Source organism: Quercus robur, chromosome 9 (genome assembly GCF_932294415.1).
Source record: "Quercus robur chromosome 9, dhQueRobu3.1, whole genome shotgun sequence".
In the NCBI taxonomy this organism is placed as follows: Eukaryota; Viridiplantae; Streptophyta; class Magnoliopsida; order Fagales; family Fagaceae; genus Quercus; species Quercus robur.
In genome coordinates this window covers 6,923,046-6,947,268 of record NC_065542.1, presented here as the reverse complement: position 1 = coordinate 6,947,268, position 24,223 = coordinate 6,923,046, and the positions used below count along the sequence as shown (strand labels likewise).

General features: G+C 39.1%; 4 protein-coding genes across 4 annotated transcripts; 3 read left to right on the top strand and 1 right to left on the bottom strand.

The window, feature by feature from the left end:
* Positions 1-5,702, top strand: LOC126700651 (uncharacterized). The gene is made up of 2 exons (XM_050398861.1): positions 1-520; positions 5,536-5,702. Exons 1-2 carry the CDS (start codon positions 1-3, stop codon positions 5,700-5,702), a joined length of 687 nt encoding a protein of 228 aa, XP_050254818.1.
* Positions 5,703-5,730: 28 nt separating this feature from the next.
* On the bottom strand, positions 5,731-7,458 carry LOC126700650 (uncharacterized). The gene is made up of 2 exons (XM_050398860.1): positions 6,424-7,458; positions 5,731-6,336 (listed from the first exon to the last, which is right to left on the bottom strand). The coding sequence occupies exons 1-2, from the start codon at positions 7,456-7,458 to the stop codon at positions 5,731-5,733; spliced, it is 1,641 nt and encodes a 546-aa protein (XP_050254817.1).
* A 3,820-nt stretch (positions 7,459-11,278) lies between these two features.
* Positions 11,279-12,362, top strand: LOC126700515 (germin-like protein subfamily 1 member 14). The gene is made up of 2 exons (XM_050398693.1): positions 11,279-11,476; positions 11,654-12,362. Exons 1-2 carry the CDS (start codon positions 11,347-11,349, stop codon positions 12,202-12,204), a joined length of 681 nt encoding a protein of 226 aa, XP_050254650.1. The 5' UTR covers positions 11,279-11,346; the 3' UTR covers positions 12,205-12,362.
* A 5,566-nt stretch (positions 12,363-17,928) lies between these two features.
* LOC126700512 (germin-like protein subfamily 1 member 14) lies at positions 17,929-19,006 on the top strand. The gene is made up of 2 exons (XM_050398690.1): positions 17,929-18,123; positions 18,302-19,006. The coding sequence occupies exons 1-2, from the start codon at positions 17,994-17,996 to the stop codon at positions 18,850-18,852; spliced, it is 681 nt and encodes a 226-aa protein (XP_050254647.1). The 5' UTR covers positions 17,929-17,993; the 3' UTR covers positions 18,853-19,006.
* Positions 19,007-24,223: the final 5,217 nt, after the last annotated feature.

Sequence of the window (24,223 nt, the reverse complement as noted above, 5' to 3'; positions counted from 1 at the left end):
ATGGACAGGATAGACAAGTATAAAAGGGTCGAAGAGGACCAGCAGACTGGGAAGGGAAAGGCGAAGTTTGTCCCTCAAGAGAGAAGGGACTTCAGGTCGGACCGCTTCAGTAGCAGTAATAAGCCGAGAAGAGATTATACGGAACAATCGGGATCTACAGGGGCTCAGGTAGTCCACGCTGTGTTCCGAGAGCCATTGCACGAGATCCTGGAGAAGATAAAGCACGAACCCTTTTTTCAATGGCCGAATAGGATGGCAGGCGACCCCTCAAAACGCAATCAGAATCTATATTGTGCGTATCACCAAGAGCCTGGTCACGTCACTGACGAATGTAGGAACCTGAAAAACTATTTGGATCGACTTGTCCGAGAAGGAAAGCTAAGGCATCTGTTGCAACGCCCTGAGCAGTCAAATGTCGATACCAGGCAAAGCGCCTTGAGGCCACCCATAGGCACGATAAATGTCATTCTTGCCGCACCTGGGAGAACCGGTTCCGGTCCGTTCAGAATGATGTCAGTGGGTAAGTTCCCGACAGAGCCAGGCGAAAGGGGATCCAAGAGAGCTAGAGGGAGGACCCTGCCATTAATTGGGTTCACGGAGGAGGACAAGGAGGGAACTATTCAACCCCATGAGGATGCCCTAGTCGTGACGCTCAGAATAGGAGGTTATGACGTGAAGAGGGTGTTAGTTGATCAGGGTAGCGCCGTGGAGGTGATGTACCCAGACTTGTATAAGGGGCTGAATTTGAAGCAGGAGGACCTGTCGCCATACGATTCACCCCTGCTTAGCTTTGAGGGAAAAATCGTCATCCCGAAAGGCATGATTAGGTTGCCTGTGCAAACAGACATAGAAGTAGTGGAAGTGGACTTCATCGTGGTGGACGCATACTCACCCTACACAGCTATTGTGGCATGGCCATGGCTTCATACACTAGGGGCTGTGTCGTCTACCCTGCACCAGAAAGTAAAATATTTGTCAAAGGGCCGAATCAAAGAGATAGTAGGGGACCAAGGAATGGCCAGGCAATGCATGGTATCGGCAATTGCTCGACAATTAAGCAGCGGGCCCTCCACTTCAGCCGGGAATAGCTTATAGCAATTAAGGACCCCGGTCCTAGCTACAGGTAATGAAGGACCGGCCATGGAGATGAGCTGTGAAGAGCTGGAGAAAGTGCTCGTCGAATTAGACCCCGAGAGATTTTTCCAGATTAGCTCGGAGTTACCAGCACAGGAGAAGTCGGCGCTAATTAATTTTCTACGACGAAATGAGGACGTATTCGCCTGGGATCCTTATGAAGCCCCTGGGTTGACTCAGACCTAATACGCCATCACCTTAACGTTAATCCGGCTATTACCCCAAAGAAGCAGCCTTCCCGGCGCCCGTCAAGGGAGCATGCAGACACTGTGAGAGAGGAAGTGGCAAAATTGAAAAGAGCTGGGGCTATCAAGGAAGTATTCTACCCCGAATGGTTGGCGAACACAGTCGTGGTGAAGAAGAAGAGCGGGAAATGGCGAGTCTGTGTGGACTTCACGGACTTAAACAAGGCCTGCCCGAAGGATCCTTTCCCGATGCCGCGGATAGACCGACTGGTTGACGCAACTGTCGGGCATCCCCGAATGAGTTTCTTGGACGCTTTCCAGGGCTACCATCAGATATCCTTGGCCATCGAAGACCAGGAAAAAACTGCTTTTGTCACCCCAATTGGCAACTATCATTACAAGGTGATGCCTTTTGGCCTGAAGAATGCCGGGTCGACCTATCAAAGGATGATGACTAGGATGTTTGAGCAACAGATGGGAAAAACTGTCGAGGTGTATATAGACGATATGGTAGTAAAGAGTAAATTGGTGACCGACCACATCAGGGACCTTGATGAAGTGTTTCACATTCTGAGAAGGTACAAGCTGCTACTGAATGCATCCAAGTGCTCATTTGGAGTGGGATCGGGGAAATTCCTTGGCTACATGGTAACCCACCGGGGGATCGAGGTTAACCCTGACCAAATAAGGGCCATTCATAGTATGCAACCTCCTCGGAATCCCAAAGATGTCCAGAAGCTTACCGGCATGATAGCAGCTTTAAACCGTTTCATCTCCCGCTCAGCGGACAGATGCAGACCTTTTTTCCTCCTATTGCACAAGTGAAAGGGTTTCGAGTGGACTGAAGAGTGTGATTTAGCATTCCAACAGCTCAAGCAATACCTCGCCCGGCCTCCGATCATGTCCAGTCCCGAGGCCGATGAGGTGCTGTATGCATACATCGTAGTCGCCGATCATGCGGTGAGCCTGGTACTAATCCGAGAGGACAACAGCACGCAGCGGCCCGTGTATTACGTAAGCAAGTCGCTACAGGAGGTAGAGACCCGGTACCTCCCCCTCGAAAAGGCAATATTGGCTGTCGTGCAAGCTACAAAGAAGCTTCCCCACTATTTTCAGGCACATACAGTGGTTGTGCTAACCCAACTTCCATTGAAATTAGTCCTCCGTAGCGTCGACTACACGGGGAGAATAGCCAAATGGGGAACCATCTTGAGCGCCTTCGACATTAGATACATGCCACGCACCGCCATAAAAGGTCAAGTCCTCGCCGATCTGGTAGCTGAATTTGCGGAGCCTACCTTGGAAGGGGTGGAAGTGTCGGGATCACCGAGTGACGATAGGAGATTGGTCAACACGATTTCTCTGCAAGAACACGATAAGTGGAGAGCATACATCGATGGTGCAGCAAACCAAAAGGGCTCCGGAGTGGGGCTCGTTCTAATCTCTCCCGAAGGTATAATCTTGGAAAAGTCGTTGAGACTGGGATTCCCAGCAACGAATAACGAAGCCGAGTATGAGGCACTGCTGGAGGGGATGTCCATGATCCGGAGGTTGGGTGGGAAATGCGCGAGCATGTTCTCGGATTCGAGACTCATAGTGGGGCAAGTAAGCGGGGAATTGGAGGCGAAAGATGAAAGAATGCAGCGGTACCTTGCCCGAGCTAAACGCCTACAAGCCCACTTCGACGACTTCCATTTAACGCATATACCCAGAAGCGGGAATACCCATGCCGATTCTCTGGCAACACTGGCCACATCCTCGGCTCAGCCTCTTCCGCGAGTTATTTTGGTCGAGGACCTCTGCCGCCCCACGGAAGAGGAGGCTAACGGTATTCGGGTACATAACGTCAGTGAGGGACCAAGCTGGATGGACCCTCTTGTCCGATTCTTGAAGTACGATTCCTTACCGGACGACAAAGTCGAGGCCGACAAAATCAGGAGGAGAGCTCCTTGATTCTGGTTGTCCGAGGACTCCAAGCTTTACAGACGTTCATTCTCAGGGCCATACTTGCTGTGTGTGCATCCAGGGGCTACTGAACTCATTCTGGAGGAGTTGCACGAGGGGATTTGCGGAAGCCATATGGGGGGCCGGTCCCTCTCCCACAGGGCTATGACGCTGGGTTACTGGTGGCCGAGCATGCATAAGGAGGCTCTGGAATATGTGAAGAAGTGTGACCAATGTCAGAGGTTCGCTCCGAATATACATCAGCCGGGTGGGGTACTTAACCCATTGTCCAGCCCTTGGCCATTCGCACAATGGGGCCTAGACATATTAGGTCCGTTCCCCAAAGCTGCCGGGAACAAGAAGTTTCTTCTCGTCGGCACCGATTACTTCACGAAATGGGTCGAGGCTGAAGCGCTGGCAAACATTAGGGATGTTGATGTCAAGAAGTTTATCTGGAAAAACATCGTCACCCGGTTCGGTACCCCACACACCCTAATCTCGGACAATGGCCTGCAATTTGATAGCAAGGCCTTTAGGGAATATTGCAGCGAACTGGGGATTGTCAACAGGTACTCTACACCAGCCTATCCGCAGAGTAACGGACAAGCAGAGGCAATCAACAAAACCATAGTGAATGGGCTGAAGAGGAGGTTGGACGACGCGAAAGGGAGGTGGGTTGAAGAGCTCGCCCATGTCTTGTGGACGTATCGCACCACGCCCCGTCGATCCACGGGAGAAACCCCCTTTTCGTTGACATACGGGGCCGAGGCCGTCATCCCATTAGAGATAAACTTTCCCTCCCAGAGGACTGCTACATTCGACCCCATTACTAACAACGGGCTTCTAGAAAAAAGCCTGGACCTCCTTGAAGAGAGAAGGGATTACGCGATGGTGCATCTAGCTCAGTATCAACAAAAGCTCAAGCAGGGCTATGACGCCAAGGTGAAGTCGAGACCCTTGACGCCTGGGGACCTAGTGCTGAGGAAAGTCCTGGGCAACGCGAGGAACCCTGCATGGGGATAGCTCGGACCAAACTGGGAGGGTCCATACCGTATCACCTCGGTGGCTGGCATTGGAGCGTACTTTTTGGAAGACTTGGATGAACGTGTAGTGCCACGTCCATGGAATGTAAATAACCTGAAAAGGTACTTTTATTAATGAAAATACTTTACTTGATGTCGTTTTACTGTACAATTATCTCAATAAGTGTTAAACAGAACCTAAGTCCTGCATGGCTCCTCGGACCACAGACTTGGGGGAAATTAACCACACAAATATCTCAGTAAGTGTTAAACAGAACCCAAGTCCTGCATGGCTCCTCGGACCACAGACTTGGGGGAAATTAACCACACAAATATCTCAGTAAGTGTTAAACAGAACCCAAGTCCTGCATGGCTCCTCGGACCACAGACTTGGAGGAAATTAACCACGCAACGATTCTCAATAAGTGTTAAACAGAACCCAAGTCCTGCATGGCTCCTCGGACCACAGACTTGGGGGAAATTAACCACACAAATATCTCAGTAAGTGTTAAACAGAACCCAAGTCCTGCATGGCTCCTCGGACCACAGACTTGGGGGAAATTAACCACACAAATATCTCAGTAAGTGTTAAACAGAACCCAAGTCCTGCATGGCTCCTCGGACCACAGACTTGGGGGAAATTAACCACGCAACGATTCTCAATAAGTGTTAAACAGAACCCAAGTCCTGCATGGCTCCTCGGACCACAAACTTGGTGGAAATTAACCACGCAACGATTCTCAATAAGTGTTAAACAGAACCCAAGTCCTGCATGGCTCCTCGGACCACAGACTTGGGGGAAATTAACCACGCAACGATTCTCAATAAGTGTTAAACAGAACCCAAGTCCTGCATGGCTCCTTGGACCACATACTTGGGGGAAATTAACCAGGCAACGACTCTCAATAAGTGTTAAACAAAACCCAAGTCCTGCATGGCTCCTCGGACCACAGACTTGGGGGAAATTAACCATGCAACGACTCTCAGTAAGTGTTAACCGTTTGTGATTCTCAAAAAGCGTTAAAGGGAGCCCAAGTCCTGCGCGGATTCTTAGCCATGGACTTGGGAGAAGTCAGCATTGTAATCGTTTTTGCCCAATTACAAAGTGTCGCCATTCTAACGTATTCATTCATTATTGCTTGACTTTCAGCAGTAAAAAGGCAAAACCAATATCCATTCATGGTGAAAACAAAATAGAATAAAGCAGCGGTATATGTAATGAAATAACTGTTGTCATATAATGTTCAAAGTAACTCAGTTCAGAAATATTAGCGAGGATCAAACAAAACGAAGTACAAAAAGCAAAACAGACGAATTCCTATTCCACGTCCCTAAGGGCCCTGAGTCGGGGCAGGCTGATCATCCGCTGCTGGGTTCTCCGGGGCGATCTCCTGGGCCTGGGCAAGGATCTCGCTGATGCGAAGACTGTCCTCGGGTGACTGGCCCTACGTAGCTTTCTCCGTGCCCCCAGTCTCGAGAATGGAGGAATCTGCTAGAAGAGGCTCAGTGGAGGCGACCTCGCCAGGAATCTCACGTATTTCCGCAGGGAAAAAGATGTTCTCAGCTTTCTTGAGATCAGAATCTGCGGGGACGGCTACCCGATCCATGGCCAATCCCCAGGTCGAGGTGACGTATTCCCTGCAGACGGTGGCAACTTCCTCGGCCAGTCTCTCCTCAGTATCGTGAACTCCACGTTCATACGAAGCCGCCACAGCCTTCTCTGCAACCTCCCTGGACAAGCGAGCTTCCTCCTTGGTCCTTGCAAGCTCAGCCTTAAGCTCCGAAACCGCCTGTTGCTCCGCTGACAGTCTTTCCTCAGAGTGACGGAGCTGCTTGCGCAACTCGTCGGCTTGCTTTTCAGCATTCTTCAGGCCAGCCTTTGCGCTCGCATTGGCCTTCTTCACCTCTTTTAGCTCATTATCCTGACGATCAAGATCTCGTTTGAGATCGCCAGCGGCCCTCTCAGCCGCAGCACGGGACTGAGCCTCCCTATGCATATCCTCACGGGCCTTCTTGGCCCACTCCTTAGCAACATAAATTTGTTGGGTGACCTGCGCTCAGACGGAAATGAAGACGATACCAAGATAAGACAATAAGAAGGTTCTCAACACAAAGACAAGATAGAAGATTCCACTTACCACAGCCATGTCCCTTTTCAGTGACATGAAAAGTTCTGGCTGACGAATCTTCCTAAGGCCTTCCATATCACGGGGCAAGAGAAGAGGCTGCTGCAGCGCCTCGACCATGAACGAAGCCTGCTCTCGCTGGGACTCCCATAGGGTCGCATCCCAGAGGATTGGAACGCCATCTAGCTCGATCCGAGGAGACCATGTTCGTGGTCCCCTTAGAGTGGCCGCCTCATCTCGGCTCTCAGTGGACCTGGTCCTTTTCTCTCGGGGCTCTTTCGTTTCCTTGCCCTTCTTTTTAGGCCCGGCTTTCTCATGGGCAACCTCTCCCTCCTCCGTCTCTTCTACAGGCCTTTTTCGCCTTAGGTTAGGCATAGGCTTCAGCGCCGCACCCGACGAGGGAGGGGGAGGAGGAGCGGGGGCTTTGGGAACGATCTGTCCCTTCGAGACTTCCTTGGAGGTCTGCCCTTTGGACCTGTTGGATAGAAGACCCCTGAGGCCAGTCCTCGGCTGGAGGTCCATTCCTTCTTCTTCTTCTGTGTCCTCGCTGATATCAGGTTGTGCGATGACCAAACCAGGAGCCGCTGAGGCACGGTCTAAATCAGCGTCAGAGTCGGAGATCTCTACTACTCTGACCGAAGCCTCCCCTTCCTCAGTAAATTGGAACTGGTCTATCTGATCCTCTAAGGATGAATGTGAAGAGCCGGCCTCCTCCTCTGGGATAACTACTGGGGGAAAGACACGTTGGGGAGGTAACTGAATAGGAGGCAAGTCTGTATCAGCGAGGAACCCTGGTATGGAAACGTCAATCCGTGCTAATCTCGGACTACCGGCCCTTATAGCTTGTCCGGCTTCTACCTGGGCTCGAGTGAGTGGAGTGTAATCCAAAATCAAAGGAGCCGACTGTAGTTGTCCGTCCTCGCTAACGAAGATCTCGGACCTCAGGAGGTAATTTAGGGCCGGGATATTGACTAGGCTCAGCCGAGGAGATGTTCGTCCCTTGTTTGCAAAGGCCGTTAAAAGATTTATGTTAGTCCGAGAAGACATGCAACCAAACCAACAAGTTTAAAATAAAAAAGGGAAAAAAAAGGGGGAGGAGCTTGAAACCAAAGTCCTCCCCACGGAATCTAGTTCTACGACACCCCACCTGGCGTTCCCGCCCTAGTCGAACAGTGAGGGCCGTCATACCATGGTCCGGAGACGATCAAATGGTCGTCCTTCAAGCCTTTGCTGGACTTCGGAAGGCAGGATATCAATCTCACTTCGTCAGTCCTAGACTTTAGATAGTATGTGCCGCCGAGCCTATGGCATTCATAAAGATGAACCACGTCGTGCCATGAGAGGCCGAGGTTCATCTGATCGTTCAAGGTTTCGACACACCCCAGGATCCGGAACAGATTAGCGGTGCATTGATGGGGGGCCAATCTATGACCACGTAGGTAATCCCTAGTTATTCTCCCCATTGGAATAGTCATTCCTCCTTCCACGAAGGCTATCATTGGAATTGCGACTTCTCTTGTTCTCCGTTTGAGCAAAATGTCCTCCAGATGACAGTACTCTAAACCTACCTCCAGTGGGATACGATACTTCGCCCTGAAGCCCGCCATACCGGCCGGAGAATCTACCATTTTCTCAAGCCTACCCATCCCCTTTAATCCTAAAAACAACTTGAAGGCAGTATGATTAATGAAGAATAATGGAGAAGAAGCGCGCACTTACGAGTAAGAGGCTCGAAGGAGTCTTCAAGAGAATGGCAGCGGAAGTAAGAACGGACTGAAGGAGAAAGCTCTGAGAAGTTCTGAATATTGGAATGCTCGTCAAAAGTGAGGGACAAACGCCCTCAAAGCCTATTATACTCGGTAGAAGTTGAACAGACGCACTCATGTCTAAGGCACGTGAAACGCTGTCCACCGTAGATCCTGCCTCCAACCGTTGGATTGGGCGAGTGTAAAACCTCGAAAGCTGCGGTTACTTTCCCCTGGGTCATTAACTGCCCACAGCATTAATGAGGCACGTGAAGGCGTGCTTCCCCCCTACACGTGTGAAGCAGTGATTCACCACGAGCCGTCTAGTGAGCATCAAAATCCCGCCTTTTCTCCTCGGACCCAGAAAAAAGGCAGGCATTTTGAGGGGCTATTGTGGGGGTAAAATCCGTCAGCCGATGTTGGGCCATAGTACATGTACCCAGCCCAACCACGACAAGAAGAAAAGGCATGGGCATAGGATATCCCATCCCAACCATGTTGGGCCGGGCCTGCTTAGGGGCGTCCGAGGAGGAGTACCTCCTCGGACTCGCCAAGTGGGTGTCCGATTCACACTCCATACATGGCGAAAATTCACCCAATACGAAGGAATAGTGCGTGACGTTCAGGAAGGGGGGCAACCACAACTGCCGCATTAAATGCCAAGAAACTACTTTTCCAGCCGCATTAATGTGGAAAGGACAGGAACGCAGTATTATCTTGGCCAGTGCAACTCACAGAAAAGAGGGAGGATGACCTATGGGACAGGCACTCAAGTAGAGGGTCAGATGGTTGACAAGTGTAGGGTCATGATCTTAGGAAGGATGCTATATAAGAGAAGGAAATCCCCATGGAAAGGGGATCGCAAGCGGGAAGAAGAAAAAGATAGAAAAAGAGAAAGGAGTTAGAGACAAGAAGCAGAAGATACAGCCCCAGGGACTGTTATTCCAAAAGCTTGGAGGAATATCCTTACGTTCAACTGGTTGCATGGCTTGTTCATAACTACGTTTCCTTTGTCAAAGACCTAGTTCTTTAACCTACTCTCTACAAATTCATTGTTGAGGGACTTTTGGGCCAGAACCACCCGCCTGTTGGGCCTGAGCCCCAAAACCGCCCCCTACAAACATATTTTATAAGCCTACATATTAGCTTAAGTACATTAATCAATATATTAGATTAAATAAAATGTTTTTGAATAATTTTTTTTCAATATATATATTAGATACAAGCTTATAGCTGAAATAAGCTGGTACAACCCAGAATTTTTTCTGATACATTTTGGAGGAGTATTAGTACCAGTTTAATGGCTAGTATGGTATATTTACCTAGTACCTGTATGGTATTGACTTCCTGGACATGAACCTATTCTAGCTTTGATCTGACGGCCACAATTACAGAACTTAACAAAATAAATCTTCAAATTTAAAACCGAAAACTTAATCCATTCAAAGTATGACATAAAATCTACAGGCTATCATACACTCAAACCATAAGTTACCATCATTTAGACTACAGCAGCAGCAGCAGCAAATTCTATTCAAAAGGATGAAAATATTAAGACACTTTATATAATACGTTTGCATGTTCATAAAACTTACTTTAAATTCGGTTACATGGTTCATACTGTAAACTAAATTTCCCACTTGAATACCAAATTGTAAACTAAATATTTGATTTTGAAAATGACATGTTTCATACTGCACAATTTTATTAAAATTATTAATTAAATCAAGTTCAAGTGATTTAATTACTAGCATAAATTGGAGAGTGTAGCCCCTTTGAGAATATAGGAGCTTTGAACTTGAGAGTTTTAACTATTTTTTTATTGTAAAAAGAAAAAGTAAAAGGAAATCAATGGTAAGCACAAGTGCACAGGATTTTTTTTTCGAAGTGAGTACTGATAGAGAGTAGGGATAATTCAAATTTTACTATATAACCTTTATAAATTCATGTCACACAAAACAAAACAAAAAAAATGTTACCGTTTATTACGTTATTGAAATCCATTAATTTCATTTATTGTTATGTCAATTTTTTAACTCATTGTAATAAAATATAGAGTGGCTTTAGCATTAAGGATAGCTTATGTATAATGCAGGCACCTTGTACGAGTTTTGATGATGAGATTGCCTACTCCAAATTTGTCTTGGTCATGTGAGTTGAAAAGTAGTAAAGATAGAAGTGGTTAAAGAATATTAAGAAGAAGAAAAAAAAAAGTGATTAAAAAATAAATAATCAATAAAACTTAGATATAATTTCTTAGTTAAATGCAATACATTTTCTTAATTAAATTCAAATACATAAGCGAATTTAATTTAATTTTCCTTTAAAAAAAAATACATTTTATACTGTACTAGTCAATATAGATTATCGACATATTTCAATTTAAGCACATTGAAAAGCTGTATTTAAGTTTTGTCTATAAATAATAATAAGCTAGGAAGACCAACCAATTATCACTTTCTTTATCTTCTTCTTCTTCTTCTATCCTTTTTGGCATAAAATGAATTAAAAATAGTGTAAGTTGAGAGTAATCAACGCATTAACAATCAGATTTAATTTCATCAAATCAGATTTGCAATATAACAAAGCTGACCATAAGTTCAAGTTGAACTGAAGTCTATTGAAAGCTATCTTCCATGGTTCGGGTGAAGACTGGATAGCTTGATGTTGTCAACCGTTCTATTTAATTTAGGCAGACAAAGTTACAGAGAAACTTTCCACCAAAATATTAAGTTATTAACAACCCCTTGAAGAAATACAGACACATCCAATCAGTTGAATACACACGATGCGTTCAATTAGTTCAGGGCTTGATCAATTCTGGACAGAGATGAGAGATGATGTACAGTGTTAGAACAAAAAACAGGTTTAGTACACCTACTAATTCAATCTATCCGTTGTTAAGATTAGTTGTGCCGTAGTAACATAGAATTGTAATATTTTTTCATTGAACTGGTCTTATTTGTTGAAAATTTAAGGCATGGGGTAGTAGTTAAAGAATAATTTGGCAATCAAAAAGAAAACTGGTAATAATGGAAGACTGAACAAGTCTACATATCATTCACTTATGGAAAACCATAGACCTATTCAATGTGTCTTATCTATAAATAGACATGGTTTCCATGCAACATTTCTCATCCCTCACCCGAAGCAAAAATATATAGAACAGAAGATAGAGTTAGCCTGAAATATGAGGAAAGCTTACATTGTAACTGTTGCCCTCTTCGCCGTGGCATTCTCTCTTGCCTTTGCCTCTGACCCCGATCCCCTGCAGGACTTTTGCGTTGCACTTAAGGACTACTCGGACTCCAAATCAGCCGGTACATACTTTTCTTTTTCTTTTTCAAGTTTTTGCATTATTTTTGTCATGTGAAGAATCTACACTAACCGGAATATTAATGGAAGAAATATTATTAGCTACCTGGCCTTACTATTTTCTGCATTGAATTCTTGAGCATTCTTTTTAAAGTGTCCATAACAAAAATTCCTTTATGCAGTATTTGTTAATGGAAAGTTTTGCAAGGATCCAAAGCTGGTCAAAGCTGAAGATTTCTTCTTTGAGGGATTGAACATTGCTGGGAACACAGATAATAAAGTTGGGTCAAACGTCACTACTGTGAACGTAGACATGTTAGCAGGCCTCAATACTCTTGGCGTATCCTTGGCTCGAATTGACTTTGCACCATATGGAGAAAATCCTCCCCATACTCACCCTCGCGGCACTGAAATTCTAGTAGTCGCGGAGGGTACTCTCTTTGTTGGTTTTGTAACATCCAACACAGAGAATCGCCTCTTCACCAAAACTCTAAATAAGGGGGATGTGTTTGTCTTTCCAGTTGGTCTCATTCACTTCCAATTAAACGTGGGAAAAACTAAAGCAATTGCCATTTCTGCTTTCAGCAGCCAAAATGCAGGCGTAATCACAATAGCAGATGCTGTCTTTGGATCCAATCCTCCCATTAATCCTAATGTTCTCACCAAGGCCTTCCAACTCGACAAAAATGTGGTTGAAGAGCTTCAGAAAGAATTTGGAGATCACAATTATTAGAAAAAAAAAAAAAAAATGTTTGTAAGTGCCTTGAAGCACTAGTCATTTTGTTTATCCCCTTGCAATCATAACTAGAATATAATAAAACGATTGCTTATATATGTAATTCTTTCTTAATTTGGAGGATTTGGGATATAAAAATAATGTTGGGTTTAGTACCTCTTCCTCATTTGTCAATTTGTCTATTAATTTATGCAGTAAAACCATTATTTACTAAATTTAAAAAAAAGGAAAAAATATGCATAATATTTTAAGATACATTTTATTTAAGGAAGACTGAAGCTCAACTACAGTTAAATGAAAAAAGCCTACCAAAAAAATAGGCATAGTTACATAAATTGAATATATCCATTTTCAGCTCACATGCTGTATCCCAAGCTAGCTTTGGCCATCCCTAGCTGGCTCACGTAATTTGTGAGCAACACTATTATAATTAAATTTGTAGATGAACATGTTCATGTACAATTTAATTATAACAGTGTTGTATAATAATTAAATTGTAGACCAGGTTCATGTACATGAACCTGGTCCAGCCTGGATCGACAGCCACAGTAGTTACAGAAATTAACAAAATAAATCTTCAAATTTAAAACTGAGGACTTAATCCATTCAAAGTAAGACATAAAATCTACATGCTATCATACACTCAGACACATAAAACAAATTAACAGATAATTACTCTACAGCGGCAGCACCTAATTGCTGCATACAAGTATGCAGCAAAACCTTTTCCATTCATTTGCTTGTTCACTTTTTGACGGAACTAATACCAGCCCTCTCAGAGATAAAACTTACTTTAAAATCTGTTACATGTTTGTGTTGGCCCTTGGCTTGTAATGCCTCGTTAATCAACAATTTTTACTGGGTCTTGTTTACGTGAATAGAAAGATTATACATGGATAAAAACATATCGAGAAGACTAAGTCATAATTTCTTGGAATTCAAGTTTGAAGATAAAGACACGTGTTTAACAACTTTTGTCTTGGTGATAGAAGTCTCTAAAATAGAAATGAGATTAGAATTTGTTGTTCCTGGATTAGAAGAAATACGTGGAGCTCAAGAAATTTATTATGAGATATTATGTGTTTTCATCATGAGAAGAAGAATAAAATTGTCTGCATGTCCAAGGGGTTGGAACTCTCATCATTAGCCTAATCTTTGTCATGTGCTTCAATTTTCCATGCTGTCGTACGACACATAGTGCCACATTAAATTTCTTTATATATGACCTAATTTCCATCTTGAATACCAAATTGTAAACTAAATATTCGATCCTGAAAATGACGTGGTTCATACTGCACATTTTTTTTTTAATTATAAAATAAATCAAGTTCAAGTGATTTAATTATTGGCATAAATTGGAGTGTAGCCCCTTTGAGAATATAGGAGTTTTGAACTTGAAAGTTTTAACTATTTCTTTATTGCTAGAAAAACAAAAAAAAAGAAAAAGAAAAAGAAAATGGAAATCAATGGATTTTTTTGTAGCGAGTAATAATACAAATTTTACTATATAACTTAAATAAATTCATGTCTCGCAAAAAAAAAAAATGATATTTTTTATTATGTTATTGAAATCCATCAATTACATTGATTGTTATGTCAATTTGTTAACTTGTTGTAATAAAATTTAGAGTGGCTTTAGCATTAAGGATAACTTATGTATAATGCAGGTGGCAGGCCCCTTTGTTTGAGTTTTGGTGATGAGATCGCCTACTCCAAATTTGTCTTGGTCATCTTGTGAGTTGAAAAGTAGTAAAGATAGAATTGGTTAAAGAATATTAAGAATAAGAAGAAAAAATTCATTAAAAAATAAATAATCGATAAAACTTAGATATAATTTCTTAGTTAGATTCAATACATTTTTAATTAAATTCAAATATATAAGTGAATTTAATTTAATTTATCTTAAAAAATATAATACATTTTATATTATAATGGTCAATATAGATTATTGACATGTGTTTCAATATAGGCACATTGAAAAACTGTATTTAAGTTTTGTCCATGAATAATAAGTTAGAAAGACCAACCAAATCTATCACTTTCTTTATCTTTTTTTTTTTTTCTTTCTTCTTCTATCTTTTTTTGCATAAAATGAATTAAAAATAGTGTAAGTTGAGAGTAATCAAAGCATTAACAATCAGATTTAATTTCATTAAATCAAATTTGCAATATAAACAAAGCTGACCATAAGCTCAGGCTGAACTGAAGTCTATTGAAACCTATTTTCCATGGTGTAGGTGAAGACTGGAGAGCTTGATGTTGTCAACTTCATGTTGATTGATGTTTATCCAAAACACAATGGATTACACTTTGAAGTTAAGATAAACATTTGAATTTTGAAACCCAGGCATATACGACCCAGCATATTGTTGATAGTTGAAATGCAGTCACAACAATCACGTACGTACCAAGCTTAAACACCACCTTTTTTATTTCTTTAAAAAAAGAAAACCTAAATTGAATGTCTAACATGTTATATCACTACAACAAAGTGAATTATTTTTTTTGATAGGCCAAGAATACATTGACCCATTGTGATGAATTAGCCAAAGTAATTAATTAATTCAATTTGCATGCAATAAGTGTGATAGCACAAACAAATCACCAGCTAAGTTAAAATGCAGCGGAAAATAAATTGACATGGTGATTTGTTTACGAATGGGAAAAACCTACACGAAAAAAACCCCATCGGGTGATTTTAAGGTCACCACTTTCAAGAATTCACTATTATCACAACAAGCGGTTACAAGTAAAGGAATTTCAGTACTTTGTACCAACCTACAGTTGAACCCTTACCCCAACACCCAATTGGACTCGTTCTGTAGTGACAATCTCTCCTTTTAATGCACGACTCTCAGTACATAACTAACCAATTTGATATGTGGATCTCAGTACGCAGCTTACTCACCAACTTGAGAAAGATGTTGGCTACAAAGTTCTTCAATTCATCAACACAATGAAGATTACAAAGCTCCTTGGTTACAAAACCCTACAATGTACAAATACAACAGCTTCTTGAAGAGAAAGATGAACTAAGGCATATGTCTCCGGTTCACAATATGCTTGTAAAAATTTTTTGCATTGACTTGCATCTACTGTGACAGCCCTTAAAACAATCCTTATATATGTTTAGGGTTGTGCGAAAAGAAAGCCCAAACATCTATTCACGAATTGGAGTTAAATCAACTCTGGAAAACTGAATTTCATAAACCTCGACAAATAACCTATCTAGTGAGCAACTGTTGAGCATCGGGGCTTAAACAGCTTTTTAAACCTCGATAGATACTAGTTATCAAGTTTTAAAATCCAACACTTCTTCACTTGTTTCTTGAACAGACTTGCATAGCTTTAACACTTAAACTTGAAACTTTGTTCCTTAAAGCATTAAACACATCCTAAATCTATCCAATTACAAGTAAAATGCGTTTTATCAAAGGATTAGCCAATTTTATATTAACATATGTTCCTAACAATGAATCACATATATCCTAACATTTTTTATAATCCAAATTCTTTTATTATCAAAATAAATGAATAAAGGTAAATCCTTGAGGGTGTGGGTGAGGCTAGGTAAATCCCTTGCTGCCCATGGGGGGGATAGGTAAATCCTTAAGAGTGTGGGTGAGGCTAGGCAGTGCCAATAGACCACATACCAAAAGAGGTACATATCATGCTAGTGTGTTTGGGTTCCAACCTGTCTGTGGCGGTATGATGTCTTTGTGACACCTTGGGTGAGGTTTCTAGTTTATGAAATGGTACTGGATATTTTTATGGCTCACAGTGAATAAAATGTAGTTTCATAGTTATTTTGGAAAGCTTGATGCTATATTATTCTTATCGTTCTTGTTGTGTTGTCAATGAAATTGATTTTGCATAAATTAAATGAAAATGTCCAAATTATAGCATGTTTTGTAAAATGCTCATTATCATGAAACTTGCATTTCCCCTACCCCATTAATTATGCTATTTACTGGGTTTTAGCTCATCCCAATCTCCAACAATTTTTCAGATAAATTAGCTACACGTCAGGCATGGAGCTTAATTTATTGGTGGTGATTGGAGTGCTATATTAAATGGGTCCGATTAATGTGTGCCCTTAGGGCACACATTAACAAATCCATTTTTGGAAAATTTTTATTGAGAATTGAAAAAGTTATCAAAACTTTTTCAATTTTCAATAAACTTTTTTCCAAAATTGGTTTACTATTGTGTACCCTTAGGGCACACATTAGTAAAATCCATATTAAATTGGGAGACTTGGGCCATTAATGGTTGATGACTTAATCTTGCAAAATTAATTCTATTAGTGGTTGGATACTTGATGTCCGTTAGCCTTGGGTGTGGTAGGCCTAGATTTTCTGTTGAGGTTGCATACCTTAGAGAGGATCGTAACTTTGTGTTTATTGTATTTGGACCGTTAGATTGTTAAGTGTATTTGGAGACACATGATTTGTAGTTTGTATTGCTTGTAAAAGTGTCATAGAACCCTGACTTGTATTGTGGAGAGATCAATATATTTATTTATTTTATCAAATGAAAAAAAAAAAAAATCACTACAATACTTCTTGAAGGCTCGGTCTTTCATGCTTTGGACCCTTTTGGGTTTGGGGTGTGACAAAACAAGTTCTGCAGAGCACTTGCATTTTGAACCTTTATAAGTTTTTATATATGCATATTTAGATTTATAAAAGAAAAACATTTATATATATATATATATATATAGGTATGTTTGTCTTAACAATCAGTAATGATAAATCACTAAACATTTTTTGTTAAATGCCCTTGCGCTTTTATTTTAGAACATAAACTCTGCTAATGTAGCAACATTTTGTGTTAAATGCCCTTATGCCCTTGTGTTTTTATTTTAGAACATAAACTCTGCTAATGTAGCAAATAGTACCCCTTATTTTTTTCCTTTGCCAATTTTATAAATAGACTTTGACACTGTACTAGCATGACCCCCATAACTCCATCTGCAATGTACCTCTTTTTGCTCCAAATCAATAAAGATTTGCAAAGAAGAGGTATAGTTGCAACAACATAAAAAGTTTAGTTGTCTTTTTGTTGCAATACCAATCTTTATACACTAAACTAGAAAAACTGGGCTCTAAGTTGTTACTGTTGTTCATGTTTTTCCAACATAAAAATATGGACCTAACACATTTGAAAGGTTAAGGTGCTTCCCATTGACAAAGTCTATTTCCATATGGACGTTGATGGCAGTTACCTAATAGGCTAATACACTAGAAGCTTTGAATCCATCTAATTATTGGTCCTACAATAGTAATTATCAACCATTCTATTTAATTTAGGCAAACAAAAGTCACACAGAAACTTCCACCAAAGTATCAAGTTATTAACAAACCCTTGAAATATTACAGACACATCGTATACGAGACATGGTGTGTTCAATTAGTTCAGAGCTAGATCAATTGTGGAAAAAGATGAGCGATGAAGTACATTGTAAGAACAAAAAACAGGTTTAGTACACAGTTGTTAAGATTGGTTGTGCCGTAGTAACATAGAATTGTAATATTATATCATTGATCTGGTCTTATTTGTTGAAAATTTAAGGCACGGGGAAGTAGTTAAAGAATAATTTGGCAATCAAAAAGAAAATTGGTAATAATGAAAGACTGAACAAGTCTATATATCATTCACTTATGGAAAACCATTGACCTCTTCAATGTGTCTTATCTATAAATAGACATGCTTTCCATGCAACATTTCTCATCCCTCACCCGAAGCAAAAATATATAGAACAGAAGATAGAGTAAGCCTGAAATATGAGGAAAGCTTACATTGTAACTGTTGCCCTCTTCGCTTTGGCATTCTCTCTTGCCTCTGCCTCTGACCCCGCTCCCCTGCAGGACTTTTGTGTTGCACTTAAGGACTACTCGGACTCCAAATCAGCCGGTACATAACTTTTCTTTTTCTTTTTCAGGTTTTTGCATTATTTTGTTCATGTGAAGAATCTACACTAACCGGAATATTAATGGAAGAAATATTATTAGCTACCTGGCCTTACTATTTTCTGCATTGAATTCTTGAGCATTCTTTTTAAAGTGTCCATAACAAAAATTCCTTTATGCAGTATTTGTTAATGGAAAGTTTTGCAAGGATCCAAAGCTTGTCACACCTGAAGATTTCTTCTTCGAGGGATTGAACAATGCTGGGAACACAGATAATAAAGTTGGGTCAAACGTCACTACCGTGAACGTAGACATGTTAGCAGGCCTCAATACTCTTGGCGTATCCTTGGCTCGAATTGACTTTGCACCATATGGAGAAAATCCTCCCCATACTCACCCTCGCGGCACTGAAATTCTAGTAGTCGCGGAGGGTACTCTCTTTGTTGGTTTTGTAACATCCAACACAGAGAATCGCCTCTTCACCAAAACTCTAAATAAGGGGGATGTGTTTGTCTTTCCAGTTGGTCTCATTCACTTCCAATTAAACGTGGGAAAAACTAAAGCAATTGCCATTTCTGCTTTCAGCAGCCAAAATGCAGGCGTAATCACAATAGCAGATGCTGTCTTTGGATCCAATCCTCCCATTAATCCTGATGTTCTCACCAAGGCCTTCCAACTTGACAAAAATGTGGTTGAAGAGCTTCAAAAAGAATTTGGAGATCACAATTATTAGGAAAAAAAAAATGTTTGTAAGTGCCTTGAAGCACTACTAGTCATTTTGTTTATCCCCGTGCAATCATAACTAGAATAAAATAAAACGATTGGTTATATATGTAACTCTTTTTTAATTTGGAGGATTTGGGATATAAAAATAATGTTGGCTTTAATACCTCTTCCTCATTTGTCAATTTGTCTATTAATTTATGCAGTAAAACCACTATTTGCTAAATTTAGAAAAGGGGGAAATTTTGCATAATGTATTAAGTTAGAGTTTATTTAAGGTAGGCTGAAGCTCAACTATAGTTAAATGAAAAATGCCTACCAAAAAAATAGGCACTGTTACATAAATTGAATATATTCATTTTCAGCTCACATGCTGTATCCCAAGCTAGCTTTGGTCATCCCTAGCTGACTCACGTAATTTGTGAGCAACACTATTATAATTAAATTGTAGATGAACATGAACCTGATCTAGCTTGGATCGACAGCCGCCACAGTAGTTACAGAAATTAACAAAATAAATCTTCAAATTTAAAACTGAAAAATTCATCCATTCAAATTAAGACATAAAATCTACAGGCTATCATACACTCAGACACATAAAACAAATTAACAGATAAATTACGCTACAGCAGCAGCACCAAAATCTTTTCTCATCGGTTTGCATGTTCACTTTTTGACGGAACTAATACCGGCCCTCTCAGTGATAAAACTTACTTTAAAATCTGTTACATGTGTTGTGTTGGCCCTTGGCTTGTAATGCCTCGTTAATCAACAATTTTTACTGGGTCTTGTTTACGTGAATAGAAAGATTATACATGGATAAAAAGATATCGATAAGACTAAGTCATAATTTCTTGGAATTCAAGTTTGAAGATAAAGACACGAGTTTAACAACTTTTTTCTTGGTGATAAAAGTCTCTATAGAAAATCAGATTAGAATTTGTTGTTCCTGGATTAGATGAAATACGTGAAAATTGTGCTCAAGAAATTTATTATGAGATATTATGTGTTTTTATCATGAGAAGAAGAATAAAATTGTCTGCATGTCCAAGGGGTTGGAACTCTCTTGTACACCATAACAAGTAATTAGCCTAATCTTTGTCATGTGCTTCAATTTTCCATGCTGTCGTACAACACATAGAGCACCGTTAAATATCTTTATATATATAACCTGATTTCCGTCTTGAATACCAAATTGTAAACTAAATATTTGATCCTGAAAATGACATGGTTCATACTGCACATATTTTTTTTAAATTATTAATTAAATCAAGTTCAAGAGGTTTAATTATTGGCATAAATTGGAGTGTGTAGCCCCTTTTAGAATATAGGAGATTTGAACTTGAAAGTTTTAACTGTTTCTTTATTGTTAAAAAAAGAAAAAAAAAAAAAGAAATCAATGGATTTTTTCGAAGCAAGTAATGCTAGAAAGAGTAAGGATAATACAAATTTTACTATATAACCTTTATAAATTCATATCTCACAAAACAACAACAACAAAAATGTTTTTGTTTATTATGTTATTGAAACCCATCAATTACATTGATTGTTATGTCAATTTGTTAACTAGTTGTAATAAAATTTAGAGTGGCTTTTACATTAAGCCATTAAGGATAGCTTACGTATAATGCAAGTGCCTTGTTTGAGTTTCGGTGATGAGATCGCCTACTCCAAATTTGTCTTGGTCATCATGTGAGTTGAAAAGTAGTGAAGATAGAAGTGGTTAAAGAATATTAAGAAAAAGAAAAAAAAATCGTTAAAAAATAAATAATCAATAAAACTTAGATATAATTCCTTAGTTAGATGCAATACATTTTCTTAATTAAATTCAAATATAGAAGTGAATTTAATTTAATTTTTCTTAAAAAATAGTACATTTTATACTGTAATGGTCAATATAGATTACTGACATATGTTTCAATTTAAGCACATTGAAAAACTATATTTAAGTTTTTTCCATGAATAATAAGCTAGGAAGACCAACCAAATCTATCACTTTCTTTATCTTTTTTTTTTTTTCTTCTTCTATTCTTTTTGGCATAAAATGAATTAAAAATAGTGTAAGTTGAGAGTAATCAAAGCATTAACAATCAGATTTAATTTCATTAAATCAGATTTGCAATATATACAAAGCTGACCATAAGCTCAAGCTGAACTGAAGTCTATTTTCCATGATGCAGGTGAAGACTGGAGAGCTTGCGGGTCCTTTACGTTGGTATGTAGTATGTTGTCAACTTAATGTTATCTAAAACCAAAACTCAATGGATTACATTTAAAGTTAGGATAAACTTTTGAAAATTGAAATCCAGGCATATTCTTGAAATGCAGTCACAACAATCACATACGTACCAAGCTTAACCACCACCCTTTTTTTTCTTTGAAAAAAGAAAACCAGAATTGAATGTCTGACATGTTATATCACTACAACAAAGTGCATTCTTTTTTTCTTTTCTTTTTTTGATAAGCCAAATTCTTTTATTATCAAAATAAATAAATAAAGGATTCTTTTTAATGATGTTTTCCTAATGGTTGTGAATAGGAGGATGATAACTTTTTGTCGTTGAAAATGGCGTCCGTTTGTTTTCACTTTAATCCATTTTATTTCGGTACTTTCTTGAAAATAATTGGTAAAAAATAAAATTGGGACAAATTATTTCGACAGCCTTCTAGCTAATTATTATGATATAAAAACTTAGTGAACATTTGGACAGCGCAAATGTCCAGCGTTTTGTGCATGGATCCCGTGCACTATTCATGGGACCTACAGACCTCTTTTTTCAATAAAACTTTTATTAGAAATGGGTTTCACGGTACTATTTACATATTCAAAAATTATTTTGTTACAATGTTTCAGTTTTCAGTTTTCAATTTTTATCAATAAGTGGTATCCAAATAGACCCTTAATGTTAATTTTATTTTAACAACTAATTGCTAACTCATGCAATGTACAGAAAAACTTTTATTTTTCAATAAAATTTTTATTAAAAATGGGTCTTACGACACTATTCACACATTTAAAAATTATTTTGTTACAATGTTTCAGTTTTCAGTTTTCAATTTTTATCAATAAGCGGTATCCAAATAGACCCTTAATGTTAATTTTATTTTAACAACTAATTGCTAACTCATGCAATATACAGAAAAATTCATTAGCTTAAATACATAAATACGATTAGAATAACATAAGATAATGTCGGTAATATACTAATTGTAGTGTTTTTGCAAAATAGCATTCTCAATATATAAAAATTTTTGAACAGTTGTTATAAATTTAAACATAAAATACAATACTATCCAAATGATATTGTAATTATGCGAGCCCTGGATTGAACCATTACTTTTCTTTTCTTTTCTTTTTTATAAAAGATAGAATGTTATTATTAATGTTTTTCTGCCATGCTTCTATTGAAAAGATTTTCTGCTCAAGACTTGTGTCCTTTTACCTGATGAACAATATGGGGCATCCAAATAGGCAAGAGTTTCAGGGTGCAGTAATGTTTGAATTCTTAGCCCAAGCAAGGTCCATTCAGACTCAGTGAAATACCCTAGATACTTGGCCAATCTAAATTCTTTTTATTGTCCTCCTCATTGGGTTCTCCCTTGCATGGAGTGACACTGTTTTTGGTGTGATATATATGACTCACTTTTCTTAAGTTGATCTCATTGTGCCATTGGTAAATTGGTTTTCTGCTTCCCCTGTTTCTGTAATGTGACTGAAATTTGTCGGTGGTGAGGCCAACCCCATTAACTCGTCAGCTCAAAAACTGTAACTCGTTCCGAAACAATCTGGTTGCTTGCTAGACAAGTCATTTACAAAGTTTTCATAATGGTGGCATTAGTGATACTCACGCACACATAGAGGTATGTTTGTTGTTACAATCAAAAATGATAAATCACCAAATTGTGTAAAATGGCCATTGCTTGGCGTAGTGTCTTTCTTGATGTTAGTTCAGTGTTGGGGGATTTTGGTTCTGTGCTGTTTGGGTATGATTCAAAACAATTTGAATCAGCAATGAGTCAAAAGGCTGATGTGCTCAAATTTGGTGTTTTTAATTATTTAAACCGTTAATCGCTTGGAATGGTTTTGTGCATTAATTTAGTTCTTGCAAGCCAAAAAAAAAACCTTATCATTGGTGAGTTTTTCACCTTTTGTAAAATGATTTTCCAGAGTTGCCATCTGTGATATTGTATTGTGTGGTCCATCCTAGCAATGGTCCCTTACGGTCTACTTAAACAGACTTGATAAATAAACAAATAATTCATTTATTTTTATTTTTTTAAAATGAAAAGTGCCATTTTGTTAATCATAGATTTCACCCGTGTTCATTGAGTCTGATTCAAAAAGATACAGAGTTTCAGTCATTCCAATTTATTTTGCAGACTAGTAAGGATGGATATGGGTACGGGTACAATATGACATGAGCAATTTCTTACGCAAGTGCAATCCACGTGCCTTAAGGCTTTTTTTTTTTGGTTGATTTAATGTCAAAACTTTCTCTTCATCCCAATTCAAGGTTTGTATGTTTGTCTAACAATATTTATGCATTTCTCACTCACAAATATATCTAGGAGTATGATGATACCTAGTACCACACACCCACACAAACTACTCATTTCAATGCTATTTGAAATATAAATTTTCGTTCAATTAAAAAAATATACATAAATTGACATCATAAGTACAAATTTGACAATTTATTTTTATTATTATTATTATTATAGAAACTCTCTCCCATCCCCTCCAAATTCTCCCCACACACACACACAAAACCTTGCAACTGGACTAATGGGATTTTCTTAAAAAATAACTATAAATCCGAAACTATATTATTAGTTAGACAACGTTTTAAACTATTTTTGTTTCTAACAATTCGAGTCCAGTGGACTCGATTTTGTCATTTGGAAATGCACTTGGAAATCGAGTGTGAGAAACTCGAGTTTGAAAATCGAGTGTCTCACACTCGATTTCCAAGTGCATTTTCAAATGGCAAAATCGAGTCCTCTAAACTCGAATTGTTAGAAACGAAAATAGTTTGAAACGTTGCCAAACTAATAAAATAGTTCGAGGGATTTGATTATTTTTTTAAAAAATCCGGACTAATGGATTGAATGGGCAAATCTGGAAACTAATATTTTAACGTGGCCAGGGCCAATATCGTCAAACCAAATTAAACCCTGTGGCTGTGACGAGAAAAGATAATCAGTTAAAACAAGAAAAGAGAAATGTTTAGCACCACTAGACAAATGCAAAAACATCTAATTTAAATGAATGAAAAATTTTAACATAAACTCCAAATGAGAAAGAACCTTTGAGCATGCGTGGAAAAAAATTATTATTATTATTTGTTATTATAATTAGGCATGAAAAAATTACTATTTTT

Coding starts and splice junctions, on each gene's coding strand:
- LOC126700651 (XM_050398861.1), top strand. CDS start 1: ATGGACAGGATAGACAAGTATAAAAGGGTCGAAGAGGACCAGCAGACT. Junction 521..5,535: donor GTTCAGAATGATGTCAGTGG/GTAAGTTCCCGA, acceptor TAATGTTCAAAG/TAACTCAGTTCAGAAATATT.
- LOC126700650 (XM_050398860.1), bottom strand. CDS start 7,458: ATGTCTTCTCGGACTAACATAAATCTTTTAACGGCCTTTGCAAACAAG. Junction 6,337..6,423: donor TGAAAAGGGACATGGCTGTG/GTAAGTGGAATC, acceptor GTCTGAGCGCAG/GTCACCCAACAAATTTATGT.
- LOC126700515 (XM_050398693.1), top strand. CDS start 11,347: ATGAGGAAAGCTTACATTGTAACTGTTGCCCTCTTCGCCGTGGCATTC. Junction 11,477..11,653: donor CTCGGACTCCAAATCAGCCG/GTACATACTTTT, acceptor TCCTTTATGCAG/TATTTGTTAATGGAAAGTTT.
- LOC126700512 (XM_050398690.1), top strand. CDS start 17,994: ATGAGGAAAGCTTACATTGTAACTGTTGCCCTCTTCGCTTTGGCATTC. Junction 18,124..18,301: donor CTCGGACTCCAAATCAGCCG/GTACATAACTTT, acceptor TCCTTTATGCAG/TATTTGTTAATGGAAAGTTT.